The 25246-nt window shown below is 29.8% G+C and overlaps 1 protein-coding gene across 2 annotated transcripts in view; it reads left to right on the forward strand.

The window, feature by feature from the left end:
* LOC123299288 (ankyrin repeat and SAM domain-containing protein 1A-like) overlaps positions 1-25246 on the forward strand; it is a 62904-nt gene that overhangs the window by 8980 nt on the left and 28678 nt on the right. For both annotated transcript variants that reach the window (XM_044881640.1, XM_044881641.1), the window contains exons 2-6: positions 3714-3951; positions 7141-7286; positions 7378-7500; positions 23066-23292; positions 23655-23916. In XM_044881640.1, coding sequence (XP_044737575.1) covers positions 3714-3951; positions 7141-7286; positions 7378-7500; positions 23066-23292; positions 23655-23916 — 996 coding nt within the window. The remainder of the gene's footprint in view (positions 1-3713; positions 3952-7140; positions 7287-7377; positions 7501-23065; positions 23293-23654; positions 23917-25246) is intronic.

Consider the following 25246-nt stretch of genomic DNA (forward strand, 5'->3'; position numbering starts at 1 on the left):
ACTTTATTTTTTGACTGATATTTTGTGGACAATCATATAGCACCGTATTTGCAATAAAATTATCTTTATTTATATATGTGAGGCAATGAATTAACAGATGAACGTAATTACTATTCACAACTTGTATAAATGCGAAAATAGTGAACGAAAAGAGACAGACAGCATAGCTGCTGCATATTCTTTATGGCTTTTACTTTCGAGTAGATCAATATTCGTTAGATATGCAAGTCTGAAAAATTTCAAAAAATTTTACTCTTGATATTTTCACTAAAAGTAGTCTTGACCACATTTTTTTAGGCAACCCATTGCAGGGATATTTGTTAACATTTTATATTTCATAAAAAATAACTTTCATTCGGTAAACAGATGGGTGAAGGTCGATCCTAATTGGGATCTTAGACTACTATGAGACATTCAGACTTCCGTACAAAAGTTAAACTTTTAAACAACAATCAAATAATTTCATCCTACCTATTTTTCTATTTTTCCTAACCCTCTATATTTATTTTTCTTACGATTCATTTGATATATGAAAATAAGCAAACAAACAAAAAAATATTATTTTCATTCTCTTATTTCGATAAATATTTTTGTCAATTAGACAAACGATTTTGATAGAGGAAAAGTTTACTGTTTTATATTAAACAACAAAAATCAATGCACTTTTCCTGGTGTTCTCCCCTTGCACTAATAATATTGTCTTTGTAGTGTAAGTGTCACGTATATGTCATGTCTTTTGAGATATTAACAAATATTTATTTAAGATATAATTTTTTTCCATTTTGTTTTTTCCCATTTAATATAATATAGAAAGGATATTGGTTTGTTTTTGATTGGTTATTGATCGAGAAATAAATATTGTTAAAATGTATAGAAAGCCAATAATAAACTGATAAAATAAATAAAAATATTGTCTTAGAGAAATATTCTTGGTCGAAAGTAAATTCCATTGAAGTTTATGGTTTTTAGTGGAGTCAATGAGTGTTTTTACTTGGAAGTCCTCAGGAACAGCTCCGATTTTGATGATTTTTTTTTCAGAACGATTCTTTTTGTATATTATTTAAAATCAGAAACATTTCAGATGGGGGAAATAATCTGGAGGGGGAATAGCCAATGTCGTGACTGATATATCGACTCCCAGCCTAAATCGCTAATGATAGAAGTTTGAAATTTCGAGAAATTATTGATTTTATACTATAAATGTCACATAAAAAAGGATTTTTCGAAATTCATCCCCTAAAAGGGTGAAATAGGGGATGAAAGTTTGTATGAAAATATATAAAAACCGTCATTTTTGAGTTCATTTCTTAACCGATTTTAAAAATTCTTTCACCTATATAATGCTATATTATCAGCAAGTAAAATGGGCTATATTTTATTTTGAAAAAAATTAAGGTTTCGTAGCAAAAGTTAAAATCAATTAAATACTGAAACCGACATTTTTGAGTTCACTACGTTACCGATTTTAAAAATTCTTTCACCTATAGAATGCTATATTATCAACAAGTGACATGGCCGAATGTTCTTTTGAAAATTATTCGGGATTCGCACTAAAAGTCATGGTCAGGACAATCCATTAAATAGTGAACATAAGGGAACTTAAGAGAATTGAAGACTATAACGTGGATAACTATTAGTTATTTATATTGTTTAAACAATATTTTTGCAACTTATATAAAAAAATTCATTCTTGCGTGATTTTTTTCCACGCACACCAAAAATTGATTTTAACTTTTAGTGCGGAACCCTAACTTTTTTGAAAATAAAATACAACATATGTTACTTGCTGATAATGTAGCATTCTATAGGTGAAAGAATTTTTAAAATCGGTAACGTAGTGAACTCAAAAATGACGGTTTCAGTATTTAATTGATTTTAACTTTTGCTACGGAACCTTAATTTTTTTCAAAATAAAATATAGCCCATTTTACTTGCTGATTATGTAGCATTATATAGGTGAAAGAATTTTTAAAATCGGTTAAGAAATGAACTCAATGTTTTTTATATATTTTCATACAAACTTTCATCCCCTATTTCACCCTTTTAGGGGATGAATTTCGAAAAATCCTTTTTTATGTGACATTTACAGTATAAAATCAATAACTTCTCGAAATTTCAAACTTCTATCATTAGCGATTTAGGCTGGGAGTCGATATATCAGTCACGACATTGACTATTCCCCCTCCAGATTATTTCCCCCATCTGAAATGTTTCTGATTTTAAATAATATACAAAAAGAATCGTTCTGAAAAAAAAATCATCAAAATCGGAGCTGTTCCTGAGGACTTCCTAAGAAAGCCTGTTTTATGTATTCATTGACTCCACTATTTTTGTACTGTAATTTTGCAGTACAATTTAAAGTTTTATACCATGTATATATAAAATATACATAGTATATTAAGTTTAGTCCCAAGTTTGTCACACCTAAAAATATTGATGCTGCGAAAAAAAATTTGGTATAGGTGTTCATAGAATTACGGTTGTCTGTCCGTCTGTCTGTCAACACGATAACTCAAAAACAAAAAGAGATATCAAGCTGAAATTTTTATAGCGTACTCAGGACGTAAAAAGTGAGGTCGAGTTCGTAAATGAGCAACATAGGTCAATTGGGTCTTTGGTCCGTAGGGCCCATCTTGTAAACCGTTAGAGATAGAAAAAAAAATTTAATTGTAAAAAATGTTCCTTATAAAAAAATAAACAACTTTTTTTTAAACATTTTTTCATAGACATCAATGTTTACCCTTGCAAATTAAAACTTTGGCGTACATTTTCTCTAAATCTTTGAAAGGGAGTTGAATATTTGCAGGTATCTTCAACTGGTGGGCTTGTGAAAGATTCTCGGAATACGAAAAAGTTTTACAACCTTAGAATCAGTAGAGTAAATTACTTAAATGAGAATTTTTTTTAAATATAAGAATAAAGGATTTTATGGATGGTAAAATTAGGGGAATTTACTTACCCCTAGGTTATTTATTGAGTGTAAACACACCTCTAGATAACGTAATTACTTTATTGACAGGTTTAGTTTATTGTTTTTTTTTTACTTCTATGCAATAATAAAAATAAACCTTTGTATTCAAAGAAAAATCATGATGCGTTCGTTATTCTTTTGTTATATTTAAGTAATGAGAAAGAAATAAAAAACATTAACCTTTCACAAGTTCAACTGGATGCAATTTTTACGATCCTTTAACTATAAATGATATTGAAAATACGAGGCTTGAATTAATTACTTGAAAGGAAATATTGTTGGGCGACCCCTTGTTAATAGTCATCCGAATTCATCTAAAATAATAGTCATCTTATGTTTTTGTTGGGATATGGTGTAGAAATTTGAATTAAATCGAGTATTAATTTCACTATAAATAATTTATTTTACTTAAGTATACTCAGTTTATTAAGTTAATTTGGATCCAAAAAATACAAAAATCGGGTGCATTTGATTACTGATCGAATAGTTTTTGAGGTACGGACTAAAATTGATCCAAATATTGCGATATCTCAGAAACTTTGCATCCAATCATTAAATTAACCAGTCAGCCTCCAATCTTATATATATAGATAATTAATTAATAATTAATTTTATTTTTAAGACACTGATTACAAATATTCAACAGTTCCTATTAGTTAAAATTTTGACCCCCCAATTATACTGTACAATGAAAATTTTTGATTTTATACAGTGTGATTCATTGGTTTTTGTTTGTTTACAGCTTACGGCGTGGTCCAGGTGCCAATGTCCAAGATAGTAGTGGATATTCATCGTTACATCATGCCGCACTCAATGGTCACCGAGAAATCGTACGATTATTGTTGGCACATGAAGCATCCACAAATATTGTGGATGTTAAAGGTTCATCACCATTACATTTAGCAGCATGGACTGGTAATGTTGATGTTGTACGATTACTACTTTGTCACGGTCCATCAGTTCCTAATGTTAATCTTACGGTTAGTCTAATTTTTTTTTATCTTAATGTTCCTAATTAGCAGATATTCGTCCGCCTTGCTGGGAAATTTCTCCTTTAAAACAAAGAATATCACGTTATAGCTCTCACTTATCCTTTCTTTTGTTCACAATTGTATGGATTTTAATTTTTTGGTGGGAAACTCTTTTGGTAGTTTTTCCCATGATACTCTCTGGCATTGTAACTTTCTATAGGTACAATCATTAAATTAAACTGATTTTTATACTTTTGAGATCAAAATTACCCCATCCATCGAGTTTCATCAAATTCAAAAAAAAAAAATTTTTGCGATTTTCTCGATTTTTTCAAAGGAGTCCTTAAAAAAATTGCAAAAAATCGAAAAAAATTTGTTATCTCCAATTTCGATAAAACTCCGTATATAAGGTAATTTTGACCCAAAAAGTACAAAAATCGGGTACATTTAATGACTGGTCGAATAGTTTTTGAGATACGGACTAAAATCGATCCAAATATAGCGATATCTTAGAAACTCTGCATCCAATCATTAAATTAACCGGATTTTTATAATTTTTGGAACAAAATTACCCCATCCACCAAGTTTCACCAAATTCCAAAAAAAATAAGTTATTCTCGGTTTTTTCAAAAAAAAAATTTTTTTTTAATCTCCAATTTCGATAAAACTCTATAAACTTTGAAACACAAACATTAGCATCTCAAATCTATAAATTTAACACCGTAAAGGGAATTAAAAAATTTATAAAGTGCATTATTAAGAATGCATACACACGATAGAAAGATGGTCCTAAGAAAACGTGATTTTTTTCGAACATCCTTAAAAACAATAAACGGCCCGAAACATCGTAATAGACTTTATTATATTATAAAATTGATATATTATTTAAAATTGATATCGTTGGAGCCAATTTTGAGAAAAGCCCAAAAAAAAGGTTTTCCCAAGGGTGTGGGCCTTCTCGAATTTGCCTGGATATGTAGTCTATACCAATCCTAGGAACACCTTAAGGTCTAGCCTTGTGTCAAGTTTAATCGAAATCGTTAGAGCCATTTTAAAGAAAACCGCAAAAAAAAGTTTTTCCCAAGAGTGTGAGCCTTCTCGATTTTTCCCGGATATGTGGCTTATACCAATCCTAGGAACACCTTAAGGTCTAGCCTTGAGCCTAGTTTAATCGAAATCGTTTGAGCCGTTTTTGAGAAAACCTCAAAAAAAAGTTTTTCCCAAGGATGTGGGACTTCTCGAATTTTCCCGGATATGTGGCTTATACCAATCCTAGGAATACCTTAAGGTCTAGCCTTGTGTCCAGTTTAATTGAAATCGTTAGAGCCGTTTTTGAGAAAACCCCAAAAATCCTGTTTTGACCTAGAGGGAAGTACTCTTAAAAAAAGGACTAGGGAAAAAATCGTCTGGAATTATGACCAAACTGAACCAATGTACCGAGTTTGAGAAAAATCGGTTGAAAATTGAAGGCTCCAGCTTGGTAACAGACATACAGACATACCGACGAACGCAACATTTTGAAAAAACCACTTTTTTGGAATCAGGGACCCTCAAAACGTGTATTTCCGTTGAAACCCCGATATCGATTTTTTTTTCGATCACAATACTTTATTTTATTTATAATATGATAAAGTAAAAAACAAAAATTTTTTTTTCAATTTTTGAACACACTACATAAAGTCATCTACAGAAATTTTGAAGCCCAGAAAGCCTAACCCCAATAATAAATGATAATTATTGTAACACAAAATAAAATAATCTTTCTGTAACAAACATTATCGTTATAAACTAATTATTTCGCTGGTAATGACGTACACGGAAAATTAACTAACAACTGTTTGTGTTAATTTTTGTGCGTTTTTGGTGGATGACTGCATATGACGTTTGTGAAAATCATCCCTTACCAACAAATAGGGTAGTTGTATAGTTTTAAATAAACATTTCTGTGTCTATTTTTACATGCATCAATTGGCAACAATATTTTTGTTTTAGAAGGGTAACAAATACCCAATTCTGTATTGTACATAAGATTGTCTAAAACATTTACAATTTGATCGAATATATGTCGTCTAAATTAGTCTGCTGTGATAATTTAAGGTATAATGTCCGTAAACCCATTTTTTTACAAAACTAGCTAAAAGTATAACTTTGTAATGGCTCGCGAATGCTATCATATAAAATAGATATTTCTAAAATAAAATTATACTTCAATTATTGACAAATATTTTTAATTTAATTGTTCCTCAACATCAGGTTGTAAACCAGGATCCATGTTATTATCCGCTGTGAAAATATTCAATTCATTTTTGCTTTTAAATTTACGACAAATACAACAAAACCCATCTTGATTAATTTGTAAATCAAACCAACGACGATGACATACATTACATCCTTCAAAATTCAAATTCTTTTGAGCAATCTCAAAATTTTCTGCATACATTTTAAAATTAATATTATCTCGATAAAGATATAATTCTTCTTGATCTTGTTTTCGTCGTTTCCGATCATCACCATTTAATGATCGATTACGATCACGCTTTTTACGACCCGTCACCGTACGACATCGTGGCATTTTATTACTAAAATTACAATTAATTAATAAATATCATTAAAATTATAATAACTATAATTAAAATTTTTTCATTACATATATTAATATCACTTAATTTTTTTAGTTATTCTACTGTAGAACTGCAAAAATTAATTGTTTATATTTTGTTATCACGTTTTTTGTATTTTTCATTATGATTTTTTTTAATACTTGAAAGAATCTACAGATGACCACTCAATTAAAATTAATATTAAATGTAGCCAATTATATATTAGTATTAGATGTAGCTCACAGATGGTGCCACTGTCTCTGCATATATACATACATGTAATAAATAAAAAATACTGTTTTTTATTATTTATATAATTTTTTCTAAAAATAATGATTGATAACACATCTAGACATAAGTATGGAACTACAACATTTCCTTTCATGTCTAAAACTTTTGTATTTTTTTTTTTGTAAAGTTTACCACCAAAAAGTTACATTTTTAAAGAACGTTAGAAATATAGATAAAAACTATCCTCGAAGAAGGTTGTATATTGTGTAAAAATTTGAGCTCAATCGATGCAAAACTTTTTGAGTCCATAAGCAATACACAAACAGGCATAAAATTTTTATAAATTGCATTTTATTCTTTATTACAGACGAAAGACAACGAGACTGCTCTTCACAGCGCTGCCCAATATGGTCATGCCGCTGTGGTTGCTCAATTATTAGAGCATGGTTGTGATCCATCAATACGAAATAGTCGACAAGAAACAGCTTTGGATTTAGCTGCGCAATATGGCAGGTATGAAAAGTTTTTTTTTTTAAAATTATATTCGTTCCGTCGGATATTAATACGAAAATTCATTGGTTTTGTTTTTTATTTTATTTTACAGATTAGAAACAGTAGAATTATTAATTCGTACACATCCAGAATTAATTGAACCAATGCGACGAGCTTATTCCAGTATCTCCTTTTCACATACTCCATTACATTTAGCTAGCAGAAATGGCCATAAGTAAGTCGAATTTTCCTTTTTTTTATGGAATTTATAATATTTTACCCTATTTTTAAAACTTCAATAACAACAGTACCTATTAAACTTTTATTTAATAATTTGTCGATTGATTTATCTTAGCAAATAATATTTCCAAGAACTACAGATGTAAATCTTAACTATTATTGTTCTAAATGTACACAATATTTCCATTAAGCAAGATTAACCGTAACTAAGGCGTGTGAAAGGAGGCACCCGCGACTGGTACATAAGAAAAAGAGGCGCAAAACAAAACCACATTATGTGCTTATTCTTGGACTATGACTCCACATTCATGAAACCTATTAGAGTTAGGTTAATTTTGATCACAAATTTGAAAAGTGAGACCCAAATTTAGTAGGATTACATACTTGGTTTATCAAAATTAGATATTTAGATGTGATAGAGCAAAATTAAATTTTTTGGATTCTGATGACGTCATAAAGTTAAAAAATTCGTTTTTTTGATAATACAGGCAAATTTTATCTGATCTTATTGAAATTTGTTTGTAAACCTACTAACTTTGGGCTGTTTTTTTCAGTTATGATCTCAGTTTTTCGCTAGCTATTTCTTATGTTCTTAATTCCGGTACCAGGCCTCCACATTCTTGAAATCTATTAGAGCTAGGTTAATTTTGATTGCAAATTTGAAAAGTATGACTCAAATTTAGTAGGATTACATACTTGATTTTATCAAAATTGGAGAAAATTTGAATGTGATAGAGCAAAATTAAATTTTTTTTATTCTGATGACGTCATAAAGTTAACAAATTTGATTTTTTTGATAACACAGGCAAATTTGATCCTATCTTATTGGAATTTTTTTGAAACCCATTATTTTTGGATCATTCTTTTCAGCTGTGATATCAATTTTTTGCTAGCTATTTCTTATGTGCTTCCGAAACCATGACTCCACATTCTTGAGTATATATAGAATATTAAAATTAACTGTGTTAGTTGTTACATATAATTTGTTATTTATTTATAATAATAATAATAATAATGATGATTATGATTCAAAAAACATGAGTCTCACATCATAATACACCAGTAAACATTTAATTATTTATGTATATACAAATATGTATATAAATATATTTATTATTATTTTCATAAAATGAATTCTACTCTATCTCTGATTCTCTGTGCAAAATGTAAAAAAAAAACAACTAAATATGTACAATAAACATATATTATATGTGTATCAGTATATACAGAGTGTATCAAAACTAGCGTCCATGAAGAGCAGAACGATATAAAGGATCAAATTCTAAACAGAAAGTTTTTTTACAGTTTTTTGGTCCGATTTACCATTAACGAGATATGTCTTAAATTGAAATTTTTATAATGGTCATCAAATGCACCCGATTTTTGCACTTTTTGTGTCAAAATAACCTTATATACTGAGTTTTATCGAAATTGGAGATAACAAATTTTTTTCGATATTTTGCAATTTTAAAACCCCTTTAAAAAAATCGAGGATTAAACGCAAAAAAAAATTTGTGTTGTGGAATTTGATATAACTCGGTGGATGGGGTAATTATGACCCAAAAAGTATAAAAATCAGGTTAATTTAATGATTGGATGCAGAGTTTCTAAGATATCGCAATATTTGGGTCGATTTTAGTCCGTATCTCAAAAACTATTCGGCCAGTCATCAAATGAACCCGATTTTTGTACTTTTTGGGTCAAAATTACCTTATATACTGAGTTTTTGAGAAAATTTTTTCGAATTTTTTAAGTGGGTACCCTTTATCGAGAAAATCGCAAAAAAAAAATTTTTTTTAACTATAAAAATTACGAAGTCATATCTTGTACTTTGAATTCAAAAACTGTAAAGTAACTTCCTGCTTAGAATTACATTCGCTAGATCTCGATCTGTCTGCTCTTCGTATACGATAGTTTTGAGACACTCCATATATTAAACATAACTCTCAATCATATATAATATGAATGGTGTTATTATTTGTGCGAATATGAATATGAATAGTTGTATGTAGTATGATGTATCGCTACATCGCACGGATGACCACATAGATTTGCATTTCGACTGAATATTACAACACATTTCATCCCTCTTACCCTATGTTATACCACAAAATATACACAGGGACAAAGTGATTGCTTTTATTTTACAAAACTACTAACGAACAATTTTAGTAAAAATACCATGCAAAAATTACCTATTACAAAAAAGCTGATCTAATTGTGCACATTTTTGTTTTTTTTTCGTAATTTTTTTGCTCATTCAATCAAATGAAAAAGTATCCATCTTATAAACCGTTAAAGAGAGAACAAAAGTTTAAATGTAAAAGTTATGAATTGTAAAAAAAATTTACAACTTTTTTTTGAGTCATTCTTTCGTAAACATCATTGTTTATACGTGAGGGAACAACCATATTGGTAAAAATGCAATATTTCCCAAAATTGATTACAAAACAAAAACAAAACTATGATAATTAAAATAGTACATCGACTTCGTTAACCCCTGAGTCATCATTCTTACAAAATCAGGAAATTATAATTTTGCAAATGGTTTTTTTTGTTGATATGTTATGATTCACTGTCTGTGTGTTTTGAACTTATCAGTCATAATATTCACAATTCGGCTCTTTGAAACAAAATCCAGCTGCATAATTGCATCGTAATCGAATTCTTGAACGTCTGTTCATTTGTTTCTATTATTTTCTACTAAAATCATTATAATAATATAGGAGGCACTAGATTGAGTTGAGTGTGCAGAATCCGGGTACCATTTTGTCATTTAATTCTTGATCAGAACAGTTTATAGATTTCTGGATATTCCAAATGTATTCCAGAAACCTTATTGATAAAATTTTTGTATATCCCTCTCTCTCTCCCCAGAAACAGTTAAATGTCAATTTTGTTTACCACATAAAGCTGCCCGAAGTTTTTTGGGTAATTTTACGTCAAAAAAGCCCCTAGTAAGTTCAAAATTTTTGAAATTATTACCAGTTTAATATTCGGAAAAAATCCAGAAAGGTTATTTGTAGTGATGTGCCACCTTTGATCGTCGTGGCGCTTCGTATACAGTTCGCATGCGTGTATCAATTGTGTTTTGTGTAACAAAATGAAGACATTAGTTCAAAACTGTTATTGTTCATTAAGGTTTTTAAGTTTCCAATAATTTTAACCGAAACAAAATAGTAATATCTCATGTAGGTATAACTTTTGAAGGGCCGTAGCTCGGAAGGGAAGGATTTTTGAAGGTTGAGTCCATAAGAACTTCTGATCAGTATGATCAAAACTACCTTAATCCCTAGTTTTCACAAAATTTTAACCAAAACCAAAAATCAATGTATTGTGTGCGGGGTCCTTTCCTACTTTCACTTTGAAGAAGTAGTCTAGACATTTAATTGGTCTATGAATCATGATTGTTTTATGTATTGCATGTAAACAGCTTTCCAGAATTTCATTCTAGTACTCGCAGATTTTACGTGCAAAATAAATTCCAATCAGCGTAGATTTACATGTTGGACGCAACAAACATGATAGATCATACCTGATAAATATTATTTTGATAATCGTATAGTAAATATCTGTACACAAGTACACAAGTACACACATTGAAATGCAATCATGAAGCGAACTGTTGTGTATATATTTACTATACAACTGACAACACAAATATAACAGTCAATACTAGAGATATCTACCTATATAGTATATACTACAAAACTATATATTTACTATCTACTAGTAGGTAGTAGGTACCTAGTTAATACTATCTACCTATCTATACAACAAGTAGGTATTTTATATATATATAGCAATGCTATGTTGTTCACTTTAATAGATTTATATATTTAATTCCTGTGTTTTATATGTATGGGAATCAAGGAAAGGATTCAATCATATTTCATTATCATTTGGTTTTAGTTTTTTTTTTTTTATTAAAAATTGATATTATTTATGGAATAATAAATCTTATAATAATATCAAAGTTATATTATCCTTATTTTATTGTATCTGTAAAAATGAGCATAAATCCACATTTTTACAGAATGAAATAAAATTTTGAGTAGATGTTAAGATATTAACCGCCCTCTTGAGAATTGCTAAATCTTTCAGAAACTAATATTTAGTATGCAAATGAAGTGTGCAAAGTTGAACCGAAATCGGTCCGAAGATTTTCGAGAAATTTAAATTTTAAAAATTCCAATCCCTATATATTATAAATGTGAAAGATGTTTTTTTGATTTATTTGTTTGATTGTGTGTTTGTTACGCTTTCACGCAAAAACAAATAAATGGATTTGAATGAAACTTAACAATAATATAGGTTATACACCAGAATAACACACGAGCCATAATTAATAAAGATATATTTTTTTTTTTAATAATTTTTTTTAAATCTGACATTTAACTACGCCATCTATGAGTATCATTTTGAACCATATATTAAAATTTTCTATGAAAATGGTAAAAATACAATTCATGGCCATCTACTCTGATATACTCAATGAATTATGACTATTTTACATTTAATAAAAAAAATTAAAAACTATACATATATTTTACCTGTATAAAACAATCCCTACCCCTATTTCGAGTGTTCGAGTGTTTTGAAAGAAAATAAGTGAGAGCAAGAGAGGTGAAGGAGATAACATATTATAAATGTGAAAGTAAAGATGTTTGCTTGTTTGATTGTGTGTGTTTGTTATGCTTTCACGCAAAAATTAATGAATAGATTTGAATGAAACTTAATAATAATATAGCTCATACATCAGAAAAATTATATTTAGTCTATGACATTTCACTAGGCCATCTATGATCATTATTTTGAACCATAAATTCAAGATTTCTGTAATACAATAATTCATGGCCATCTTTTCTGATATACTCAATGAATCAAGGCTATATAATATTATACATATAGTTTTACCAGTGTAAAGCAGTCCATACCGCTTTTTCAAGTGTTATGGATAGGGGATAAGTAAGAACGAGAGAGATGGAGGCTATTACGCGGTGGTCTTTACTTTTAAGCCCAGTGAAGAGGGCTATATCAAGCTAGTACAAAATCAAATAGAGATAAAAAGAGCGCCCGAAGACTCACGTGTCCATAACTCTGACAATTTTGCTCCTAATGACAAGAACATATCTTATAAATTGTCTCTTAAATCGATTTTCAAAGCATTGTCCCCCCTTTTAATAAATTTGATTTGTAAATCCAATTCTGTATAATTTCTAGATTAAAATCTAAATACATTTATTTTGTACTAGTGTAGTGTAGTATACACAATATATTAGTGTTTATGTAGTGAACAAGTAGTACCTATGTAGTAGGTAGTACTATAATATATAATATATTACATACGTAGGTAGTAGGTAATGTACATAACATAGATAGGTACTCTCATGTACATGAGTACATGAGTATGTGAATTCATCTAAATTGTTATGCATGAGCAATCATCTGATGATGATTATTGGCATTAGTCAATATATAATGCTTTAATACCATTTCATATAAACATATGTACCATACTAATACATTGATATATACATAGATATCAAAATACCTATCTACCTATGTATATATATTATATTATATTGATATCTATTATCAAGATATGTATATATCTGGACTTCACCTGTGGCCATGTCCAAATTATATACAATTAGACGTCTATCCGCAACTTCAAGGCTTGCTTATGGATATATCTTAGCTAAAATTATATTTAATAGTGAAGGCAATGGTAAATACCATTTACAGTGGAGTCTCAATAAACGGGACTCAATTAAAATCAGGAAAGTTCCGATTATTGGAATTGTATGGAAAATTCATGATTAAGGATGTGTGAGCATGACAACAATGTTTGATTTAAAGGCTCAAAATTTGTTTGTAGGTAGTCTTTTACTCAAAGAATATGTGGTTAAAATTTCAGCAGCTTAGGTATCCGTGCAAATTTTTAAGAAAAAAGTCATTAAAAATCGATATAAAATACATTGGCTCTTATGGAGGAATCTCAAAAAACGACATATTTTGGAAGTTTTTGATAATTTTCATTTGGAATGAATGAAAACAAATTTTAAAAAAACTTTTTAATAGAAAGTAAACATATTAGCAATGAATTAGAAAAGAAAAAAACTAAGTGTCACCGTCCATATAAGGGATGTAAGAGCAGGGTAGATTAAGGGTTGAAATTATTTTTATCTTATTTTCAACTTTGATGATGAATTTTGTTATAACTTCATGAATGTAGACGAAAAATAAGAATAAAATTTTTCGATATGTGTCTTGGTTTTCGAAATATCGAAAGCTAAATAATTAAACAAAATTTTCAATTTTCGATATTTTGAAAATTATAAGCCAGATATCGAAAAATTTTATTCTTACTTTTCGTCTTATATCGTCAAGTAGTAATATAAATTTATCATCAAAATTGAAAATATCTATTTTTAAATTTGTGCCCCCACTACCATGCTCATACATCCTTAACAAGTGAAATTTATAAAAACTACCTTTTTCCTTAGAGCTTTCTCTAAACTGAATCGATTTTGATTATAATCATGGCCTTTATTTTCCCAAAAAAAAAACTGGGAGTTTTTTAAAGTATATAACTTAAAAATGAAATAGAAATAAGATTTATCGCCGTGCGTTAAATTTTCAAATCATATTATGTTCATCAACTCAATTATAATTTTTCCCCGTGAAAAGTTTCCATAAAATCGAGCGAAAAATAATTTTGACTCAATATTTTGCTCCAAACACAGTATTTATGATTTCGAAATAGATTTGCAAGAAATCAGTTTTAGACATTAAATTTCCCAAATTGATTAAAAATAATAATACCTTTTGTGTAAAACCTATATTACATATTGTATAATATCCTTTTTTTAAATTGAATTTATACCTATTCTATTATTGTAATACGTATGTGAAATATGTATAGGATGCTTTAAGAATAAGAATACATATATAATATACAGGATGAGACATAGGAGAAATGTGTGATTAAAAAAATATTCTGAAACAAAAACACATTTATTTTTTCCAAATTATTTGTTTATCTTATTCAAATACATAAAAAAAAGAACATTTTTAATTAACTTTAGTTAATTTTCTATCAATTTAAATTGCTAAATTACATTAAAAAGAATTCAAGAAGATCAACTAAATATAACTGAGTTCAAACATGTGAAAACAAACAACTGACTGAGTTAATTTTTGAAATACCATGCTTAGACAGTACATACATGGCTGACCTCACTTTTTACATCTTGGCCACGCTGTAAAAATTTCAGCTTGATATCTTTTTTCGTTTTTGAGTTATCCTGTTCTCAGTTAGACAGACAACTGGAAATGAACTATTTAGGTGATTTTATGAACACCTATATCAAAATTTTGTTCATAGGATCAATATTTTTAAACGTTTCAAACTTGGGACTAAACTTAGTATACCTTGATTTAGTTCATATATGGTATAAAAAAATATTCATTATATTCTGCAGGATTGTCGCCTAATTGGCTCAGTTGTTTAAGACGTAACCAATTCCGACCGCGATATGTATAGGGTAGCGGGTTCGATTCCCGCCGTTGCAACAAAATTAATTTAATTAATATTTGTGATGGGCTGGTATATACGGTGCACTGAGTCTCTGAAATTGAGGAGCTGATTAATGAAATTACCCTATCTAAGTGTGTCCTTTGTGGACAGCTTATATAACCAGACCTAACCTATTCTGCAGGATTTGAACCACCTTTGATCAATTCTGTTCTTTCATTGCTTCAATTATTGGTAGTCGATTATCCTTGTACAAAAATTTTAGAGCACCGTGTACGTAGCATTAAAACATTTGGTACATTTTTGTAAAAAAAAAATATTTTATCATATTAAATAATTATATTCGTGTATATATGTGAATGTATTTTTGAATTCGAAGCACAATAGATTCTATGATTACAATACCTATATGCCGCTACGCGTATCATATAAAATACAATATAATCATGAATTTGACGATATCATATCATATGAAAATCAAATCATATGATATCAACATTTTAGCACAGTCCATACTATTATTGTTGATATGTTCATCGGATATTAATACATTTATATGTGTATACAAAAATATAAACGTAAATCTCTATTTGGAGTTATATTCGTATAACATTCGTGTTCAAAAATATTTACATAACCTCAAATATGTTATTGTTACTGGGCCCATAACCTGTTATATTAAATATGAGTGTGTGATCAAGTAAATTCAGGAAAACAAATTAAAAAAATATATTTTTTCAATTTTGATAGTGAAAATTCTTATTTAAACTATTTACACTTTTGTTCTATCTCTAATGGTTTACAAGATGGTTCCTACGGACCCAAGACCCAATTGACCTATGCTGCTCATTTACGAACTCGACCTCACTTTTTACGTCCTGAGTGCGCTGTAAAAATTTCGTTTTTGAGTTATCGTGTTCACAGACGGGCGGACGAACGGACAATCGAAAATGGACTAATTACATGATTCTATGTACTCCTATACCAAAATTTTTTTCGTAGCATCAATATTTATAAGCGTTACAAACTTGGGTCTAAACTTAGTATACTATGTATATTTCATATATACATGGTATAAAAAGAAGTTGAGTTATCTTCATTTGAGCTATCGTGTCAAAAGCCAAACAGGCGGACGGGCAGACAATCGAAAATGGACTAATTTGCTGATTTTATGAACACCTATACTAAAATTTTTGTTATTTTTAAGCATTACAAACTTGGGACTAAACTTATTATACCTTGATATATTTCATACTAGCTGACCCGGCGAACTTTGTTCCGCCTTAATGGCAATAAATAAGCAGTTTTTTTTTTTAATTGGAAAAAATACAAAAAAAATTAAATACCTACATTAATCATTCATAATTATTTCTGTATTTTAGTACATAGTTTGCTCTTCATTTAATGATACACGACATTTTTTGTTTTATTATCAGGCGCAAAAACAAACAACGCAGATGGTCTTCCGACCCGTGAACATGCCACGTATAATTGACCATGGGAAAAACATGAATGTTCTAAAAAAAAAAAAGTATCCTATGTCCTTCTCCTGGCTCTAAACTACCTCCCTGTCAGCTAAATCGGTTCAGCCGTTCTTGAGTTATAAGTGGAGTAACTAACACGACTTTCTTTTATATATATAGATATACAGAGTCTCGTATCTTATGATACTAAGAAGAGGGTTATATTACTAAACTTTATAAATCAATTTGAAATAGGATTTGGAGCAGTTTTATTGAATATAAGTGTACATAATTTTAAATTGTCATATATAGGTAGTTATAACGATTTAAACAGATTGATAATCTCCATACATATACATTTATTGTATACGATTATTATCTCAAATATCAATTTTATAAAGTTACCTTATCAATACAAAAATATATTAATACGTTTATTATTGTAAAAATATAATAAATATATAAATTCAATTTTAAATTATGGTCATGGGATACGGATATTAAAAAAATAAACTAGATATGGACATATTATTGTTAAATGATTTTTAAAAAAAAAGAAATCGAAAAAAATGCTATATTACTACGCCAACGCAGGTTGGTGATACAACTATTGAACCATTTTTAGCTCTGTTCACGAAAATACTTGAACTTCGTTTCATTGTATTATACCATGTATATATGAAATATACATAGTATATTAAGTTTAGTCCAAAGTTTGTAACGCTTAAAAATAATGATGCTAGGAAAAAAAATTTGTCATAGGTGTTCATAAAATCAGCTAATTAGTCCATTTCCGGTTGTCCGTCCGTCCGTCCGTGGACACGATAACTCAAAAACGAAAAAAGATATCGAGCTGAAATTTTTACAGCGTACTCAGGACGTAAAAAGTGAGGTGAAGTTCGTAAATGAGTATCATAGGTCAATTGGGTCTTGGACCCGTAGGACTCATCTTGTTAACCGTTAGAGATAGAACAAAAGTTTAAATGTAAAAATTTTCCTTATCAAAAATTAAACAACTTTTGTTTGAAACATTTTTTCGTAAACATCACTGTTTACCCGTGAGGGCGCCAATTAGGCGGAAATTTTATAATATGTACTATACTTGATTATTAGTTATGTGTGTGTCACATGTTTGTATGTGTAACGTGATAAAGAAATCAACACTAACTATGCATGGTATTTCAACAATTAACTCAGTTAATTGTTTGTTTTCACTTGTTATTAATTAATTTGAGTTTTCACACAGTGATTTCATCATTTGTGTAATAATATTGCCTATATCATATAAAGAAATAAATCAGTATTATATACCATGTATATGAAATATACATAGTATATTAAGTTTCGTCCCAAGTTTGTAACGCTTAAAAATATTAATAATACTATGAACAAAATTTTGGTATAGGTGCTCATAAAATCACCTAATTAGTCCATTTCCGGTTGTCTGTCTGTCTGTCGTCTGTCCGTCTGTCAATACGATTACTCAAAAACGAAAAGAGATATTAGGCTGAAATTTTTATAGCGTGCTTAAGACGTAAAAATTGAGATTAAGTTCGTAAATGAGCAACATAGGCCAATTGGGTATGTAGACCATAGGACCCATCTTGTAAACCGTTAGAGGTAGAACAAAAGTTTAAATGTAAAAAATGTTCCTTATAAAAAAATAAACAACTTTTATATGTTTAATAGCTCCTTCCCCTCTTTCCAAACATAATTACATGCTTACGTAATTAAAGAATCGTCCCTTATTCAACATTAATTACAAATATTCAACTGTTGGATTTGTTTTGCACAAGTTTCACTGTAGCTAGCTTATACAATAGACATAGACACAAAATTCTGACTTCTATCTATTATCAATGTATATTATTGTAATAGATATGTACTATTTACTATTATTTATGGTAGAAAATAGAAGTTAGGTAGCTCTGACTAGAGAGCTAGCTATGATGAATATATATATATATATATATATATATATATATATATATATATATATATTGATGATAGGATTTTGAAATGCACAGTTGAATGCACCATCATCACTCATCGTTCGTTATATTTTATAATATACATACATTCATCATATACTGTTGTTAGTAGACCGTAAGATAATGTCATATTTGGTGGTCTCATTCTTAGCGTCTGCCTTGAAAGAAGTCAGTTTTCACATAAATTAAGAAGGGATTTGTTAGTGAACTGCAGTAGTCTCGATAATCGGATATGTCCATTTATCCAGAGCATTTTTCGTCCTCATGATATTGTTTGTTTAATGCATAGAGATAAAACCATAGAGCTGTTTAGACATAAGAAACGCAATACGGGAATTCTTGACCGCAGTGAGGGAAATAGGCAGAATTTGCAAGTGTATAAGAAAGACGAAAATAGCTATACGTGCCTTCTTTATCTGTCTTTATCTGTTCTCTTTATACTGCGATCAACTGTTTGTTGATCGATGTTTCAGCTCCATGGTATTATCTCTATGGTTTAATAGTGTGTGTGTGTGTACGTACAGTCTCGCTTGAATACATATATTCCAATGCTTTTTTTGCAATGCTGCATTGACATACATTCCCAGTAATTGGAGCATTCCTAATTTATTGAGTCCCGCTTTTCGAGACACTCCTATGTATCGAAAAGAATCGTTTGTTTTTTCAGGATGTTAATTCTGCTGGACTATTCGAAGGCCATGAAAGACCGTAGACGGGCGTAGAAGTTGACACTCGATTCAACACGGGTGGAAGTTTTTCTTGGGGATTGGAAAATTGTGAGGCAATCCGAAATATTTTCTATTTAAAAATAATACATATTTTTCAGCCCCCGATCAGGTAGAAAGGAGAAAATAAGGCACTTTCACCAGTCACAATCTTACGGTATATTATTGTATGTTGATTTCGCTTTATATACAATTCGCTTTGGTCATTAATTAAACAACCATTTATACCATCACATTACTGTGTCTGTCTGTCTGTCAGTAAGTCTATCAGTCTGCCAGTCTGTCAATTCATCATAATAATCACTTCCAATATTGTTATTATGAAATGTTATACATTGCACTTAGTACTGTATCAAACTTTGCACTCAATTGCTACGCTATTGGCAATCGAATTTTCCTCAAATAACAACAACAAAAATTTCCTTGACGTATATCTTTGTCATGTTTGTGGTATGCAAAATCGAGATCAATAATAAATAATAATCAATTTTTATATTTTATTTCCATTCTTTATCATTAATGTTATTGAACTTCGCACAAAATTCACAGATTACAAACGTTATTTAGGCAAAGTATGTTATGTTCGTGACGCAATAAATGTTAAAATACAAAAGTCGTATGTAACTTTCAAATTATTACGAAAAATTAAAAAAAAAGTTTTGTTATAAAACTTATAAGCGATCTTTTCATTTTTGCCAAAAAAAAAAATTTTTCTTTAACAACTCAATTTTTCACTAAGTAAATAAATGGATGCTCCTTGCTCACTATTTCCAATGTGTTTTTTTTAAATAATATCCTATTATTAAAAATTACATAAAACAATTCCATCCCCAATTAGTATGCATACCTAATCATATTCAATAACAAAACAACACCCTTTTATCAGTTTTACATCAAAACCATCGTTTCCAATTTATATCTTTATTGTTTTGATGATATTTTGATGAGAAATATTCATTCATACATCATCTACTCACACTTGTTTGTACTCACATGTGTACCTACCATTATATTGAATATCCGTTGTTAGTTGGTCACTGACAGACACACAGAGCGGTGAAACTTATAACACTCCTTTTTTTGGTTCGGGTGTTAAATATGGCCAGAAATGCTGTCTCTTCTTAAACCTTCACTTTGGGGTTCATTAACCTTTCTTAAACCTTCACAAATTTCCATTTTTTAGATCATTTCTTCCAGACCAATTTAGAGACAACGTTCCCAAATTTCAGAGTGATTTATCTTGTTAAATGAATATCGTCTTCAATGATTATTTATCAGTTTTCAGGCGCACTATGAGAGAAGTCATTCGGCTTCGACGAGAGCCTATTAAATTTCTTACATAATCTAAAATTAGGGTATATTACTCTGCATGGCAAAATTTGATCGCGATTTTATAGAAGAGTTTCTTATGGTTCACTGCTAACTTCATCATTTTTTCTAAAAACTGACTAAATGGTCAAAATTGGCTTAGATTTCCAAGTTGTGAATACTACTAATATAATTCCTGGGTCATCGGGCTTTTTATTATTATTTTGTCGTTCAAAGTTGGCTGAAAAAATGATGAATAAAATATTTAGACAATCTTGTAGTTTATATAATACCATAAAAATAGGTTGTCGCTGATATAAAAACAAAATTTTAATTTTAAGTTCATCGAGGATCCATCATTTGATGTACAGAGACGTCTCTAGGAGCATTGATGATTGAAGAGCGATATCTATATTATCAAATTTATATATCATCTCTTGCACACAATATATTATATATTTTTGTATTGTAAAGTTAAAAATAACACATTATTTGACTACAAAGCATGTATTTGGTTTATATGTATGTTCGGTGCAATAAACCAAAACTTTTTTACAATACTGTAGGGAAACAAAAACACCTTACACTGAAAGATGAACTTAGACAATCAGACTTAACTCGTTTGTTCCACTGCGGACATTTAGTCCGCTAGAAAAAGGATTTCTCTTGACTTTTCAACAAGTTTTGCCGATTTGATACATGAAACATCATACCTATATAATATATCAATCATATTGTTCTCATTTACGCATTTGATGATATTGAGAAGTGTCAATACCGCATCGCAACCAAACTCAATATTATGTGATGTTAGTAAATTAACAATAATTATTATTACCAATCAATGGCAGCCACTCAATACACTATACAGAACACAGGAGCTACCATTCACAGGCTACACATACGGCTACATTCACTCATCAGGCAGACAAAATAACAGCACAATTCAGTGAATTAGTTTGTGTAGGTATTACAAAATGCAATCAAACGTGTATATTAATACAAACATATGTCATATGTTGTTGTGCGTTTAATTTGATCTATCTATATCTATGTATAGGTGATTCGTTTACTTTGAGCTTTTGATCGTATACAAAAACAACAAGGGGGGTGGTCAATTTGATGGAAAAGATAGTTGGGTTGGTTGGTATAGATTAACAGTGGAGATTTTAATTGGTGGATGATAAAATTGTAGTGGGACTGAGAAGAATGTCAAAGCTTGGAAAACAAACCTTCTTGGATCTTTTTTTACAGATCATACGTGCCTTGTTTGCATCTTCCTTACTAAGAAGAAACAGCTTTTTTCCCTCAGGTTACGCAAAATCAATTAGGGTGGTTAATTTGATGCAAAAGTCTGATTCAATCCAGATAGAAAATAGATATTTTAATTGAATAATTTATAAGGAGTTAGTGTTCAAATCGAAGATCTCTACCCTTACGATAAGGTGAAGATTTACTTATTTTTGGGTACTTTGATTTCATGTATTAAACGATTAGAAGAGAAATATCTTTATCTGTTTGCGCTTGGTAAAGGAATTTCTTAACATCTCTAACAAAATGAGATAAAAATAGCCGTGCGATTTTAGTTTTCGGATGATAAAAACAGAGTGGCACTAGGGAGAATGTCAATGCATGGCAAACAAACCCCTACAGAATCAAACCCTCTTCTATTAGCCTAATCCGTTTCCTCCTTTACGAATAGGGCAACATTTAACTTCCCTTTAAATTCTCCAATCCCCCCCCCAGGTTACGCGGAAACAACAAGAGTGGTAAATTTAAATGTGAACAACAATAATAAGTAATATTAATTCAAAAGATAAATTAATTCCTGATTGTAAATGGATTTTTTAATTGACTAGTTTATAACAAATCAAAGAGAGTAAAAGAATTTATTTCTTTTTAGGGAAAGCGAAGCTTTTTTCGGCGGAAACAAATTTCTTGCCTATACAAAATGAGACAGATATGATGTTTTCTTGGCCTATTGCTAAAGTCAGCGAACCAGAGAAAAAAGAAACTAGAAAAATTCCTAGAATTGCGACTATTTCCTAGTAATATTTGGCATTTGTCTAGTGTTTTTAGGTTTTTTTTTTGTCACTTGATCTTCAAATTGAGATCGTTTCGATTCTGAACTAACAATAAGTGAAGAAAATGACCAATAAAATGTGTATAAAAACGTTTAGCTCACCTCTACTCCTGAATACGTATAGAGATATTATAAAAAAATAATAAACCTTTACAAGGAATGCAATTAAAAGGTTATAATGACATCTGCCTATTTTCGGTCCCAAATTCATTGAATTTTCTTCCAACTTCTTGATAGAAGCTTTTTTTTTTATTGTAATTTGGCTAGGATTGAATGAATTCGGCCTATTTTCGGTCCCAAATTCGTTGAATTGTCTTCCAACTTCTTGATAGAAGCTTTTTTTTATTGTAATTTGGCTAGGATTGAATGATTTTTTTGATAGTTAGAAAAAATAGTGATCAGTTGGAACAAATTTTCAAATATAAAATTTTTGTTTTCTTTTGATTACAGATCTGTTGTTGAAGTTCTACTATCAGCTGGTGTAGATGTGAATATACGAACATCCGCTGGTACAGCACTTCATGAAGCAGCATTATGTGGTAAAGTTGAAGTTGTACGAACGTTATTAGATCATGGCGTTGATCTAAATATTAAAGATAAGCAAGATAACACAGTTATGGATTTGTTAAATCAATTCCCAGCACATGTTACACAAGAAACAGTTAATTTAATTAAAAGTAAGTACAAATATGATGAAATTGTAAGCAGTTGTAGATTCAAACGTTTAAACTAGTATAGTTAAATAGTTTCGTAAATGGTAAATCGCAAAAATGGAATGGATAAAATAGGGAATTTACTCAGTATGGCCTCTTAGTAGATTGTGATCTTTCTTAAAGTCCGTCGACGTCAAATTATCCCTGCTGTTCTTAAACAGTTCCAACATAACAACTTACCCTTTGATCTAAGTGTGTCCCGGCCCAGGACACCCACTCTAACCTAACCTTACTTAGTTAAAACACTCCCATTTCTTTCGATGAGTTCGAAGACCCCCCTTAATGCTTAACATGAGTATTAAATACTTCCCGTCGTTTAATTGTAGGATATCGTGGCTCACATGTAATGGACTGCAGTGATATGGATCCAGATCGTGAAAGTTTAAGTCAATCGTTACCACCAATACCTGTACCTGATTCAACACTTGGTAGTCCGTATGAGAATGTTCGACCGTCGTCACGTGGTCGTACGCGTACAGCATCACCAAATAGTACATCACCTTCACGATGGGATTTTTATCGACAATCAAAATCGGTCGATGACGCTATCGATGATCGACGAAAATCTGGTGCTTCAGCATTATCTTTGTAAGTAAAAATATATTATTTGAAATTTTATTTCCTTTACTTTTTTAGGATCCATAAAATGTAGTTCACTTTAATTTGACGACTAGTTTCCAAAAATATTGAACTTTTTACTTTTCTCTCAATTGAAAACCTAAGCATTTTTTTAACTTGGAAAAAATGAGAAAATTCATTGATTTTAGACTTCAAAAACGATGAAAAATTAGTGCCGAATAACTTATTTCAAAGTTAATTTTAATCAATATTGGGTCAGGACCAGGAGTAACATATGACATCCGGGGACTTTTCAGGGTTTCCGAAAAAACTTTAATTGCCAGGAAAACTTAAAATTGATTGATTGAGTTTGAATGAACTTAGCCTCTCAATTTTCCAGTCGGTCTGAAATCACTGTGAAATACTATGCTTGGCCCAAAATTTATAAAAAGATTATAATTTCCAAGAAAATCACCTTCTCTTCTCCCATATTGTTGTTAAAAAGGATGCAACAGCAGGTTTTTTTATTAAAAATAAGAGGGTTGCAAAAACAGAATATAATTGAAATACTCAATAAAATTTTTAAAGAAAAAAAAAACATCCTTTTTTGTATATCATTAATATAATCAGAAGAACAAAAAAAAAACATGAACTCGAAAAGTTTATACTTCGAAATTTATATACATTTTAGTTCGTCTTATGTATAATATAGTATTCATTAAGTTTCTAAGATGTTTGATATATTTATTATATATTGTATGGTCAAAACACGAAATTGGTTCAAATTTATTTTGACTTATTGAATATAAGATTCAACACTATGAGCATATTGTCGAAATCAATATTTGTTTTGTCGCCTTCGGAATAGGCTCCTATACACACTATAAATTTAATCGAATCGAAACGGATAACCAATTGTTACAGTATACGATTATACATTTTCGTCATACAAAACCTAGAAATTTTTTCTCAATTGATGAGTAATCTTCCACGGATTTCCTCACTCAAATACTATAATATAGCGAAATATCACTTTTTTGGCCGTAATTATTTCGTGGAATATCGAAAAAAAAAATGTACATAATTCACTGTCACTTTGAGCATTATTGATTTTTGAAGAGAAACCTACTATGGGTGCTTTAGACGATTTGTAATAATAAATAATATTTGCTGGGGTAAAATCTTATGATTTTACGTCAGCAACGGGCTATGAATATAGCTTCAGATATATCACCGTAATCTAGGAAAACAAAACTTTTTTCAACCGAAAAACAACACCTATGTTATAATAATTAAAACTGTACAATTAACTATCAACTAAGTAATTCTTATATTTGGTAACTTCTAATTAGTGCTCGTA

The sequence above is a fragment of the Chrysoperla carnea genome, chromosome 4 (assembly GCF_905475395.1).
Source record: "Chrysoperla carnea chromosome 4, inChrCarn1.1, whole genome shotgun sequence".
Classification (NCBI taxonomy): Eukaryota; Metazoa; Arthropoda; class Insecta; order Neuroptera; family Chrysopidae; genus Chrysoperla; species Chrysoperla carnea.